General features: G+C 50.8%; 1 protein-coding gene across 3 annotated transcripts in view; it reads right to left on the bottom strand.

Moving 5' to 3' along the window:
* The window catches only part of ABR (ABR activator of RhoGEF and GTPase), a 179336-nt gene extending 171380 nt beyond the window's left edge, over nt 1-7956 (bottom strand). Inside the window, exon 1 of one of the 3 annotated variants that reach the window (XM_047707797.1) lies at nt 6615-7956. In XM_047707797.1, coding sequence (XP_047563753.1) covers nt 6615-7662 — 1048 coding nt within the window. In that variant the 5' untranslated portion in view covers nt 7663-7956. The remainder of the gene's footprint in view (nt 1-6614) is intronic. The other 2 variants (XM_047707796.1, XM_047707795.1) reach the window with 2 other exon arrangements.
* Between the last annotated feature and the right edge of the window lie 4933 nt (nt 7957-12889).

Raw genomic sequence — 12889 nt, 5'->3', positions numbered from 1 at the left:
GTGCTCATCGAGGAGTCTGCTTCTCTCCCTTTCCTTCTCTGCCCCACCCCTCACGCACGCTCTCCCTCTTTCTCTCCAAAATAAATAGATAAATCTTTAAAAAAGGAAGAAGAAAGCTTGTTTCCCTCCAAAGGAGCAAAACACCTGTGGACCTGGAGGGAGTAAGAAAGGAGAGAAAGAGGCAGAAGAGGCTGGGGGAACTTCATCACATGAAGAAACAGGAGCATGAGCTGTGGCTTGGACTTGGAACAATACCACCACCAAACTTTATTAAATGTGTATGTGCCTTGCCCTGGGCTATGCACTCTCCACACACTTATCTCATTTATGCTTCATGACACCTTTACGACATAGTCCTATCATCACCCACATCTGGCAGACAAGGAGCCTGGGGCTTAGTCAGTGACTTAGCCAGTGTAAGCCTTACCATCCTGTAAGCTGGCTCCCATCCACTCCATTTTTCAGATGAGGAGTGAGTTTGTACCATTATTTCAAAGCCAGGAAAATACGTCAAGATCTTGATTTTCTTTCTCTCTCTTTTTTTTTAAAGATTTTATTTATTTATTTGACAGATGGCAATCACAAGTAGGCAGAGAGGCAGGCAGAGAGAGAGAGGAGGAAGAAGGCTCCCTGCTGAGAAGAGAGCCCGATGTAGGGCTCGATCCCATGACCCTGAGATCATGACCTGAGCTGAAGGCAGAGGCTTTAACCCACTGAGCCACCCAGGCGCCCTCTTTCTCTTTTTTTTTTTAAAGAGATTTTATTTATTTATTTGACAGAGAGAGACACAACCCAAGGAGAGGGAGTGGGAGAGGGAGAAGCAGGCTTCCTGATGAGGAGGGAGCCTGATGCGGGGCTCAATCCCAGGACCTGAGCTGAAGGCAGACACTTGATGACTGAGCCACCCAGGATCCTGATTTTCAAACATAAAGATCCAGAACCAAGTATAGAGTCAATTGCTTTGTGAATGCTCTCTTAACCAGAAGAAAAACAAACAGACAAGGAAAAGAGAAGTTTGGAGTCTTGGCTGTGTTTCCTACGTGTCGAGGAGGAAGGACTTGTTAAACAAACCCACCCCTACTCCCTGGCTGGTTGGTTGAGTGCCCCTGAGGTGCAGATAGTGCTGATATGGCGGGGGTGAGGGATGGACGGAAGCAAGCATTAAGAAACCAAGCAGGCAGTGATGCAATGTCAAATCTAGTGACAAATGAATCACAGCCAACCAGCGGCTCATGTGTCTCAGAGAGTGTTTTAATATCTCTCCACACCACGGAATGGAAAAAAACAATTACTCTATCACAGCTAAGGCTGAAAACTCAAAACTTTGAATTAAGTTAGTCAGATACATCCACTGAACATGAGGAATTCTTCCTGGAGCTAAAATCTCATTAGACGCTCACAAGAAAGGGGGGAAAACAACCCATTGGGTTACAAATGATTTAGGTAACATGAGTACCTAATAGGAAGTGCATTTCCCATGAAGATTAAAAATAAAAAATTCTCGTCTGGCAGCCTGGCAGACTTTGGTGGCAGGGCCTCCCCAGTACGGAAATCTAGAATTCTACAGCTGGCCCAGGACAGCACTAAATGCTGGAAGGTAAAGAGTACGGTCTTTGTTAGCCCTAAGTTCAAGCTGATTCTAGCACAAGCTGTTTGACTCTGGGTACATGCCTTTACCTCTCTTGGCCTCAGCACTTTACCTATAAAAGGGCACTAGTAATCACCCCCCCACCCCCCACAGCCACCCTGAGATGGCTGGGAGGCTAAAGGAGAGGGGGCCTACTGCTCCTGTCACCATGACTTTGACAGAACTTATGTCTTTAGAGTTCTCTGCCTCAAATTCTAGGAAAGAAAAGACCACAAGACAATGGAAAGAGCCACGTCCTGGCGCATGGGCCCAGCCTTGATGGTCACAAGCGTGTGACTTTGAGGTTACTTTTATGTCTCCCGGGCTCCGTCTGAGGAGGGGCAGGAGTAGAACTACTCTCGGATCTCTTCCTCTTCTAGACTCCCAAATATCACTAAGATTCAGATGGACAATCCTTAGGGAAGCTGTTTCTTTATCTAAAAACATACGGTTTCTACCCCGGGAGCCAAAGAGTTAGTGAGAACCATAAAGGCAGGTCACAGGGTTTTGCACTCTTGGGCCTTAATACAGACCTGGCATGAAGTAAGACCTTGATAAATTCTTGTTGAATGGAACAGATGAATGATGAACAAATGAATGGATTTCAAGGGCCAGTCAAAACGGAGACCACTTGCCCTCCACCAAGCAGAGTTTAAAGCAAGAAGAAAATGCTGCCAATTTAAAATACTAATGATAATTACTTTGTCATCTGAACTACAACCAGAATATCAGATGAACAGTTCGCCAGTCAAAGGGATGCCTGATGCAGAAAAGCCAACTTTGGGCTTTGCCAGAAGAGTGTACTTTGGGGCACAAGGAGTACAGATGTGACACAGGAGAGTCCACAGGCTCCAGAAAGGATGCAGAAGCCCTGAGAAGGAAATGTCACCCAACCTCTATGGCAGGAGGGGCACAGAAGCATGTCACCATGAAAGGAAAAATACCAGGCCTCCACATGTTGGCATGCAGTTGTGTCTGCCCAAGAGTGCCGCGCTGAAAAGGGGAGCTCTAAAATCCAGCAGGTGGTCTGCTCCCCTGTGAGACCAAGTCTACCCAGGAGCCCCACAGGTGGGCAGCAGCCCTGATGGCTGCAGCAGATGGACTGGGGTCTTCTGGGGACTTCAGCGACGAAGAAAATAATAATAACACACACAGGGTGCCTGGGTGGCTCAGTAGGTTAAGTGTCTGCATTCAGCTCAGGTCATGATCCCGGGGTCCTGGGATCCATGCCCGCGTCAGGCTCCCTGCTCAGTGGAGAGCCTGCTTCTCCCTCTCCCTCTGCTGCTTCCCCGCTTGTGCTGGCTCTCTCTCTCTCTCTCTCTCTCTCTCTTGCTCTTTCTTTGTCAAATAAATAAATAAAATCTTTAAAAAGAAAGATTTAAAGAAAAAAAAAGAACAGGCATTCTAACTTATACTCAGGTTTGGCTACTATGTGTAGAAACAGATCCAGCTGTGTCTTTGTATGGGAATCTACCTCTCATAAGAGAAAATGGTCCTTTTCCAAGGAGGGGGGCATCTCTGCCCCTTGGCATAAATGTGGCTCTCCCATGGCTCTCTCTCCTTAAGACCTCAAGACTGAATGGCCCAATAAAACCCAACCTTCAGTTGAGGATCTCCGAATACAAATAATGGGCACGATTGCCGGGGAAGAAGGAGAAACATGAGGGCCAAGCTAGCAAGAGAGCCTCACGAGCCAAGCCTCAGCCCTGGGTCCCGCCCTGCTCCTAGGTTTCTAGAAAGAGCCATAGCAAAGCTGGGGAAAACAAAACAAAACAAAACCCAAAAGACATGCATCATAGAAAACCAAACTATCTGTGATTCAGAATGGTCTGGGAATGAGAATCTTTGAAGCATCAACTCAAAGAAAATGACCTGTAGTCACGGTTAAACACTGTGGGTGCCTACTTTGTGTTAAGAGTCCTTTAGAAACAAAATCCCACTTATTACTCATATTAACAATTTGATGTAAGCCGTATTTATTAGTCTCATTTTACAGATGAACAAACTGATACACAGAAAATTCAAATAACTTCTCCCAAGAGAAGTTCACACAAGCAGTCTAGCTTCAAAGCCCATAGTCTTTATCAGCATTTTCAAACCTTTCTCTCTCCAGAGCAAGAAATACATTCTACATCATGACCCAATATACACTCACACATTTATACATAATTGAAACAAAGTTTGAAAACAGAAATACCATTACCATGGGCAATTCACTGCCATGTTTCCTCTTCTATTCCATCCTATTAAAAAATATATCACTTGGACACCTGGGTGGCTCGGTCAGTTAAGCATTTGCCTTTGGCTCAGGTCATGATCCCAGGGTCCTCAGACTGAGTCCCGCATTGGGATCTCTGCTCAGCAGGGAGTCTGCTTCTCCCTCTGCCCCCCTACCCTGTGAGCTCTCTCTCTCTGTCTCAAAAATAAATAAAATCTTAAAAAAATATGTATCGCTCAACAACTATTTATGAAATACCTACTATGTGTTAGACACTGTACTAGGCTTTGTGGCTATGTCATTGGATAAAAAGTTAAAAATCCTTGCCCTCTTGGACCTTGCATTTACTGGAAAGAGAGTGAATAAGATCAACACAAAAATGATAATATCTGAAGCAGTAATCTGGTCAGTGCTAAGGAGAAAATAAAGCAGGGATAGCCAAGAGTGAGAGGAAAGCCTCTCCATGCTTTCATTCCCCCCCTGCACTGATTTCAGTGGGCTGTCACCCACCAGGTGAAAACCCCTGCCCTTAATCCATCCACCCTGGGGACTCTATGTATGCCTGACAGCTCTTTCTCCTAGACCGTGTGCACATGTACGCGTTATGGGATTGCGTGCACTGTGCATACGTGTATAGGCATGCATGTACGTGCATGCAGTCACTTCCTCACAGGCGAGGTTCTGGAGACAGGGGCCCAACAAACAGCTGTCCAGGGGTTCCATCCACAAGCCTGACCTGCAGAGGGGGTCCTGGAGTGCGGCCTAGAATATCAGCCCAAGCACATTAGGCAAAGCCAGCAAGTGTCAGACACTTGGGCCTGAGTCTTTAATCCAGAGGAATGAGAATCTTTTTATCATTGGTCCACCCAGAGCTAGCACCTTTTTGAAATTCGTTAGGCCGGAAGGAATGCTAACTCCTAATCTGCATCAAGATGATCTTTGTGCAAGAATGCCCTTAGGGAGGGCGCCTGGGTGGCTCAGTGGGTTAAGCCGCTGCCTTCGGCTCAGGTCATGATCTCAGGGTCCTGGGATCGAGTCCCGCATCGGGCTCTCTGCTCAGCAGGGAGCCTGCTTCCCTTCCTCTCTCTCTGCCTGCCTCTCTGCCTACTTGTGATCTCTGTCTGTCGAATAAATAAATAAAATCTTTAAAAAAAAAAAAAAGAATGCCCTTAGGGAGAGAAGAGACAGCAAACAGAAATAAAAATAACTTCCTGGGGAAAATGCAGTGCATGGGGCATACCTGAAGGGGTGATTGACGTGGGTCTCCGGGAACATGGGATTGGAGCCAGCTCTGAAGCAGCTCTGGGCCACTTGCGTGGCTGCCATTCGGTATCTGGAACTTGGCACTAGGGTGAAATCTTCAGACTCTTCCCTTAAGTTAAAGGGGCACATAAAAATGTTACTAGCATGGGCAGCAAAAGCATTACCTATGGGAAAAGCAGCCAATCTCTGCTAATGAATAAGTGTAACTGATCACAACAGATGACTTGATGGACCTTCCAAATGTGCTTTTAGCAAAGTGGACAGTTTTTCATTCAAATGCAAACTCACCCAGATAAGATCTAATAATGGAGATTTTGGAACAATCCCAGCATCAGTGATTTCTTTTTTTTTTTTCCTCCTTCACTGAGCAGGAAAGCATCTTAAGTTCCAGATCACGATTTGACCCAACCAGACATCAGTTTAAGCTTTCCCTATGACTGAAGAGATCCTGAGGGTTCCAGGGGCAGCAAAGTAGCAGTCACTGGCCATCCTCACGTCCCTATCTGTCCTTTCTTCCTCAGCCTCCCTCCCACTCCCTGACCTATGAGGAGTTGGGTGGTGGGGACATTCAGTACAATGCAGTCATCCATTTATTCAAGAAATATTTAGTGAGCACTTACCATGTGCAAGGCACCATACTGACTGCCACAGGGGGATTCAAAGATGGCTAGGACCGGGTCCTGTCCTCAAAACAGAGGGCAGATGTCCAGGGAAACAACAAATGACAGAAGCCCCGCGTAGGATTTCAACTCACTTCAACATGCACTTAATCTTTCTGAACTTCAGCTTTCTCCTTTGTCAAACTAAGACACTGCATTAGACATGATCTCTGGGCACCAGGCCAGCTTGAAAACTATGATTCAATGCCCTCCCCTTCCCACTCAGGCTCCAGGAAGCTGAGAGATCAGGTGCAGCCTTCTAGGAAGGGGACAGCCAGCAAAGGGAGGGGACAGCAAGGATTATGGACCTTTCCTGAGTGAGAGGGTGTTGCCATTTGGCCAGAACAGAAGACACAGGCTCTCGGAAGATAAGAGATAAGTCGGGAAAATTACGTGCAAGATTTAAACTTTCACATCAAGGAATCTGGGGGGAAATGGGGAGCCACTGTAGTTTGTGTAGAGAAAGGTACTATCCCGTGGTGCAAAGGAATCTGATCGACCTGTGGAAGAGGAGCTGGAGGGGGGCGAAAGGTGATGTTATTACCACAGAGCATGAGGGCAGAGGCCTGAAATGAAAGATTCCTCCCATGGTCTAGCCAGGCACACCATTCCCTCACCCCCTGGCATCGCCATACTGCTTATTTTCATAAACTCGCCCAAGGCGAAATCATGTTGCATAATCTTTTTTTTTTTTTTTTCCAATTCTACAAGTGGTTTCAAGGTAAACAGATGAATTTCATCTCCCTTCTTCTCAAGCGCCCGAGGTTAAACGGGACCAACAAGAGGAGTCAGGGAGGGGTGCGGGAAGGGGCCAGGAGACCCCGGGATGCGCGAGGGGTGCGCCTACCTGCAGAGAAGCCGTCCTCGTGGTCCGAGCTGTTGCGGCTGCAGTCACTGCCCCTCTCGGGAGAGCTGTGGCTGGGCGAGTCCCGTTCCGGCACCCGCAGGAACCTCTTGCGCCGCCACGGGGGGAGGTGCTCGCGAGCCCCACGCCGGGGATGCTCCTCGGCCGCCAGGGGCGAGCTCCGCCCGTCCTTGGCCTCCGCCTCCAGCTGCTCCAGGTCGCGGCTCCGGCGCTGCTGCCGCCGGCCCCCGGGGATCAGGTGCATCCAGCGATGGGGGCTGCCCGCCCGCGCCGGCTTTTCGGCCTCATCGCTGCCTCCGAGCCGGCAGGGGCCCACGAGCAAGTGGCCGAGGACGAATTTCTCGTTCAAATCCACCATCTCGAAGTCGTGGTCACTGCTGTTGCCCCCATCCTCCGCGACCGAGGCGTCCGGCTCGCCCTCCTCCGAGCCCCGCCCCGCGCGGGTCCCGGAGGGCAGCTCCTCTCCCTGGGCGCTGGGGACTGTGTCATCGAGGCCGGGGGGCGCGTGATCCTCCTGGGACCTGAAAAGGAGGCGAGGCTGCACCAGCTGCTGGTGGATGGCGGCGGTCAGGCTGCGCACCGCGCCCCCGGTCCCCGCCGGCCCGGGCCAGGTGGGAAGGTCCGGGCACGCGTAGGGAGGAGCCTCGGCCTTCGTGGCCGCCTCCGGGTCCCCGCGCCAGGGGCCTGCGGGGTCTCCGCCGCCGCCCGCGGCGCCCTGCTTCTCGCGCGGTGGCGGCGTCCGCTCCAGCCCAGCTGGCGCCGGCTCCTCCGCCCAAGCTCCCGGCGGGTCGCCGTCTCCGCCCTCCGAGCGCCCGCAGCCGAGGTCCCGCTTCTCCGTGGCCAGGGCCGCCTGCAGGTAGGAGACTTTGAACTTCTCCTCAGCCAACACCTGTTGCAGCCGCTTCAGGTTGAGTTTGCAGCGCTCCAGCTCCCGCTCCATGTCCAGCACCGAGTCCAGCCGCATGACGGGGGCCTTCTCCCCGGGGAACTCGGCCTGCCAGTGGCGCTCGAAGTCCTGAGGGTCCCACATGGCGGCCGCCCCTTCGGGCCTCCCGGGCCCGGCTCCGCCGCGCGGAGCGGGCTGGGGTCGCTCCGGGCTGTTCCCGGAAGCCCGCGCTGGCGCAGTCGCCTGCCCTTCACTTCAGCCCCTGAAGAAAATAGGAGAAAAAATAAAAGTTTTTCCCCTTCCGCCCTTGGGCCTCCCCCCCCCTTCTTCTGGGTTTCGCCTCCCTGACGTAAGCGGCCACCCGCGGCGGAGGCGGGCGTCTGGGGACCCTGGGCCCGCCCTGGGCCGGACGCGCAGAGCCCACGGTCTGCAGTTCCCGCCGCCCGGCCCAGGGCGCCGGGCGGGCTCCGGGCTGCCGGGGAGCCGCGGCGGGGGCGGAGTCTCGGTGGCTCCGGGCCGCCCCCCCCCCCCCCCCCAGAGGCTGGCGCGTCCCGGAGCGGCGTCCGCGACACTCCAGCGGACCGCGGTAGGCGGGGCTCGCACCTTCCCCGCCGCCTCCGCGGCGCCACTCCCGCAGCAGCGCGCCGTCCGCCGCGGCTCCCTGCATCCGAGCGCGGGGCCGCGCGGCCGGGGGAGGCGGGAGCCCGGGTGAGGGAGCGCGCGGGGGCGCCCCGGGCTCCCGGCCAACCTCCCGCCCCCCGCCTCTCCGCGGCCTCGTCTGCCCAGAGCCGGCACGGCGCCTGGGACCTGGAGGGAGAAGGTGCGGGGAAAGGCGAGGTGGCGCGGCGGCGAGGACAGGTGTCTGAGGGAGCGGTCTGCCGCCCGGCGGGGTTATCCCTACCCAGGATTTATTGAGCGCCTTGAACTAACGTGACCAGGATAACAGAGCTATTCAGTCCAGAACGGGGGAGTGAACTTTGGTTTTTGCGAGTCTCTTTTCATGCGCTCTCTCCAATTCTCACTGGAGCTTTTCCGGGGGAGAAATGGGCAAGGGTGACAGCTCCAAGTGGCTCTGCTAGAGGCCCCTGTGACTTCAAAGCTGAGCGTACTCCCGCCTGACCGAATCAAACCATGGCAGCAGGAGCCTTAGACACGTGGGCATCTAAGACGGCCCTCCAATTCCACCTCCTCTTTGTGGCCTCACACAGTTCCCCTAGGGAGGATGAGAAAAGAGGAGCTGGGGACAGGTGCCTGGGCGCTCGCGGTGGAGTGCATGGGGGGCTTCTGCTTTGCTTCCCCTCTGCATGTGGCTGCAAAGCACTTTGCTCTTCCTCTTTCCAGGGTTTCAGCTGAGGCCACAGTGTCCGCAGAGAGGGATCCCGATCAACTGTCTCGTGCTTGCTGCCACGGGGGAGCCTTATTGGTGATTCATGTTTCCTTCATTTTAAAGATGAGGAAATTGATATTCTAAGAGACTGGAAATTCTTCCTGCCCTTTGGGGCCTAGAGCTAAGCTCAGCAACCCTTTTCCTCTAGCCACCTGCCATTAGCTTCTCACCTGAACTGTCTGAACAGGCTAGCCTACCCCCACTCCTCAATACCTTTCAGCCCACCCCTCAACGTTGGCTCTTGCAAAGATACCAGGAAGACATTTTTTTAGCCACAAATGGGATAGTGCCATACTTTTGCTCAAAACCCTTCCTTGGCTCATTACCTACAGGATGGTGCCTAGTCGCTGCAGGACATAGGAGGTCCTCCCACACATGGTCCTGGCCCACCTCTATAGCTTCTTACTATGCTTTAGACTTAACAACTCCACACTGTCCTCAAAGATGTCTCCCTCTTTCCGAGTGACCTTTCCTCCTCCTTGGAACTCCCATCCCTACACACAGGCATAACTCCCTGCTGCCTGGGGGGATTCCAACTGAGAAGACATTTTTGTCGCGCACCCCCCCCCCACCTTTATGCCACCACTGCATCTCTTCCGCATCTTTATCTTTGCCCTTGCTCCAATCTATTATAACTATTAGTGACATCTTTTGTTTCCTCTACTTGTAGAGCCCTCAAAGACAGGTTTGTATCTTTTCCACTTTTTGTATTCTTTCTGCTTCTTGCAGAAGGTGGTAGAGATAACTGATGATTGTTGAATGAAAGAAATGAATGAATGAATGAATGAATGAGCAGGAAGATGAATGAATTTCCACCTTGTGGCTCCTGCTCAGCTTCTCCAGTTGTGAATCACTTCAGACTAGGAGCAGATGTGCTTCCCACAGAGGCTTCTCAACTCTAGAATTTCCTTCCTTGACAAAGTCTGTGTTTACTCATTTTCCCAATATCCTTTCTTCCTTCTTTCTCTTAAAAAAAAAAAAAAATGGTGTGCTAGTGGCATGACTCATCATAGTGTTTGTCTTGTGCCAAACTGAAGGAATGAGCATGTTTTAAAATAAATTAATTGAGGGGCACCTGGGTGGCTCAGTGGGTTAAAGCCTCTGCCTTCGGCTCAGGTCATGATCCCAGGGTCCTGGGATCGAGCCCTGCATCGGGCTCTCTGCTCCGTGGAGAGCCTGCTTCCTCCTCTCTCTGCCTGCCTCCCTGCCTACTTGTGATCTCTCTCTCTCTGTCAAATAAATAAAATCTAAAAATTAATTAATTAGTTGAGTAGTCCCCAGTTTGAGTGATTTCTCCATCCTTCACCTAGTTCCTCAAGCTGCTTTCTGTCCCACCTTAGCTTCATATTCTCTCCCTACCGCCCCAGAGGCTGCCACAATCTCTTTTGTCCACTGGGAAGGACTGAGGAGCTCCTGATGCCTACAGAGAGCCAGGGCAGGGGTAGTCCATCGAACAGAGTCCACAAACATCTTGGCTTCTGTTAAAATTTCAGAATGGGAGAGAAATGCTGCACAGTAAGAATGGATGGTCCCAGTCAACAGCATATTGATTGGAAGATGTTTCGATATGTACATTTAAATGCACAAAGAAAAAAAAAAAAAACCCTGTAAGTTACTACAAGCATCAATTTCTGAATTTGTAAATTTCCTAGGAGGCTAGTTTCAACTCTGTCCTTTAATTAAAACAGCAGTATGATTCCCTTTTGGTCCAAGGAAGTTGTTACTAATACCACTAATTTTTTCCACGAGGACCAATATAGCTGGAAATGCCAGCATACATCTTCTGTAAACAGATCCCAGGAGCAACCTTCATTGTCTCTAGCTGGTGGATAGTTCAGCTTTATTACTTGGCTTTGGGTCATCATGGGGGCAGGGGTAGAGTGGCTGACATTTATTGAATCCATACCTCTAGTTGCCATACATCTTTGATCTCATCTAATTCCTCACAACAACCCTGTAAAAAAGGTATTATTGTTGCTACTTCAGAGAGAGAGAGAGAGAAATAGAAGATCAAAGAGGTTGGAAGCCACACAGCTAGTCTACTGGATTCTAAAGCCCAGTGGATTTGCAAGGGGTTGGTCCAGGTGCATCTGTCATTAGCGTTGATTCATTCAATAAATATATCTACTGAGCCCCTGTAGGAGCGTCTGTGTGGTGCAGTCCATTAAGCATCCAGCTCTTGGTTTTGGCTTAAGTCATGATCTTGGGGTTGTGAGATCGAGCCGGGCATGGGACTCTGCTTTCAGCAGGGAGTCTGCTTAAGACACTCTCTCCTCTCCCTCTGCCCCCTTCCCCACCTATGCCCTCACTCTAAAATAAATAAATAAATCTTTAAAAAATAGATATTTATTGAACACCTGTTAGGTGCTCCGGTCTGGCAAATAAAGTTTAAACTTTGTAACCTGGCATATAAGACTCTTCACAATGGATCCTCTGACCCCAACCTACTCTTCCAACCCCATTTCCTGAATATTTTCTTCCACTTGCTGCACCCATTCAGTCCCTTAACCTGAGTCTCCCTATGAGCAAATACTTTTTGGGTCTCATGCTATCTCCCTTTGACCCATCTCAGATTTCTGCTGCAGCTGCAATGGACACTTCCCATGAGCTGCTGTGCTCTCACTTCAAGCACCCCCACCCCTATGATTCTGCCACTTTCTGGCCCGGTTTTTGTTTTGTTTTGTTTTGTTTTGTTTTTCCCAAAGTCTCAAAGCTCTCAAGGGCATCCCGGATGGAAGCTTCTTTTTCTTTTTTTTTTTTTTTTAAGAGTTTACTTATTTATTTGACAGACAGAGATCACAAGTAGGCAGAGAGGCAGGCAGAGAGAGAAACAGGCTCCCTGCTGAGCAGAGAGCCTGATGCAAGGCTTGATCCCAGGACCCTGAGATCATGACCTAAGCCGAAGGCAGAGGCTTTAAATCACTGAGCCACCCAGGTGCCCCCCAGATGGAAGCTTCTAAGGGGGATGGATGTTAATATCCCCAGGGCATCCCAGAGAAGGTGGAAATGAGAGCTGCTTAATACAGGCCCCGGGCCCCCGTCTTTGGAGGGCATTTCTGACTTAGTGGTCCAATAGGAATGAGCCCCAGTGGTTCATAGTGGTAACCAATCCATAATGAACTCTCCGTTGACTTTCCCTTCTTATCTGTCTCTCTCACTTCCTCTTTCTGGGATAATCTCCTGACTAAAATATTTGCACTAGGTCCTTGTGTCCTTCCCTGCTTTCCCTCTCTGTTCTCTCCACTAAGACCCCCTACAGCCTCCCCATCCCCCCTGCCCCCGTGATATAGCCACACCAAATGCTTCCCCATTCCCCCAGTTACTCCTTGGTCTCAGGGTCTACTTTTGCCAGGCTGCTTCCTCCTCTGCCTGGTGAGAGCCTTTTGCACCTATCAAAGCCCAGCTCACCTGTGACTTTCTCTCTAACGCCTTCCCTTCCCTGGGTCTAGTGAGACATGCTGATCTGCAGAGGGATTTCCCTTGGTTCCAGCACTGGTCACACCACACTGTAATTAATTCCATGGCTCCTTGAGGATATCCTGGCTCTAGCCAGCTGGCATTTCCTCTTCCTCCAGCTGCCAGAGTACCTAATGTGGTTCCAAACAGCCAGAACCTACCACACATCTCCTGAGAAATGATAAATGATGAATGAATGAATGAATGAATGAATGAATGATTAGTACTCCACCTGGACCCTTGAGCCATGATCTTGGGGTTGTGAGATCGAGCAGGGCATGGGACTCTGCTTTCAGCAGGGAGTCTGCTTAACACACTCTCTCCTCTCCCTCTGCCCCCTTCCCTTATGCGATCTTTTTGTTTAAGATTTTTATTTTATTTTTATTTATTTAAATTAACATATAATGTATTATTTGCCCCAGGTCTGTAAATCATCAGGCTTACACACTTCACAGCACTCACCATAGCACATACCCTCCCGAATGTCCATAACCCAACCACCCTCTCCCTACCCCCGTACCCCCAGGC

Source organism: Lutra lutra, chromosome 16 (genome assembly GCF_902655055.1).
Source record: "Lutra lutra chromosome 16, mLutLut1.2, whole genome shotgun sequence".
Taxonomy (NCBI): Eukaryota; Metazoa; Chordata; class Mammalia; order Carnivora; family Mustelidae; genus Lutra; species Lutra lutra.
Note: the sequence above shows the minus strand (reverse complement) of the source record. Positions and strands in the feature narration are given on the sequence as shown.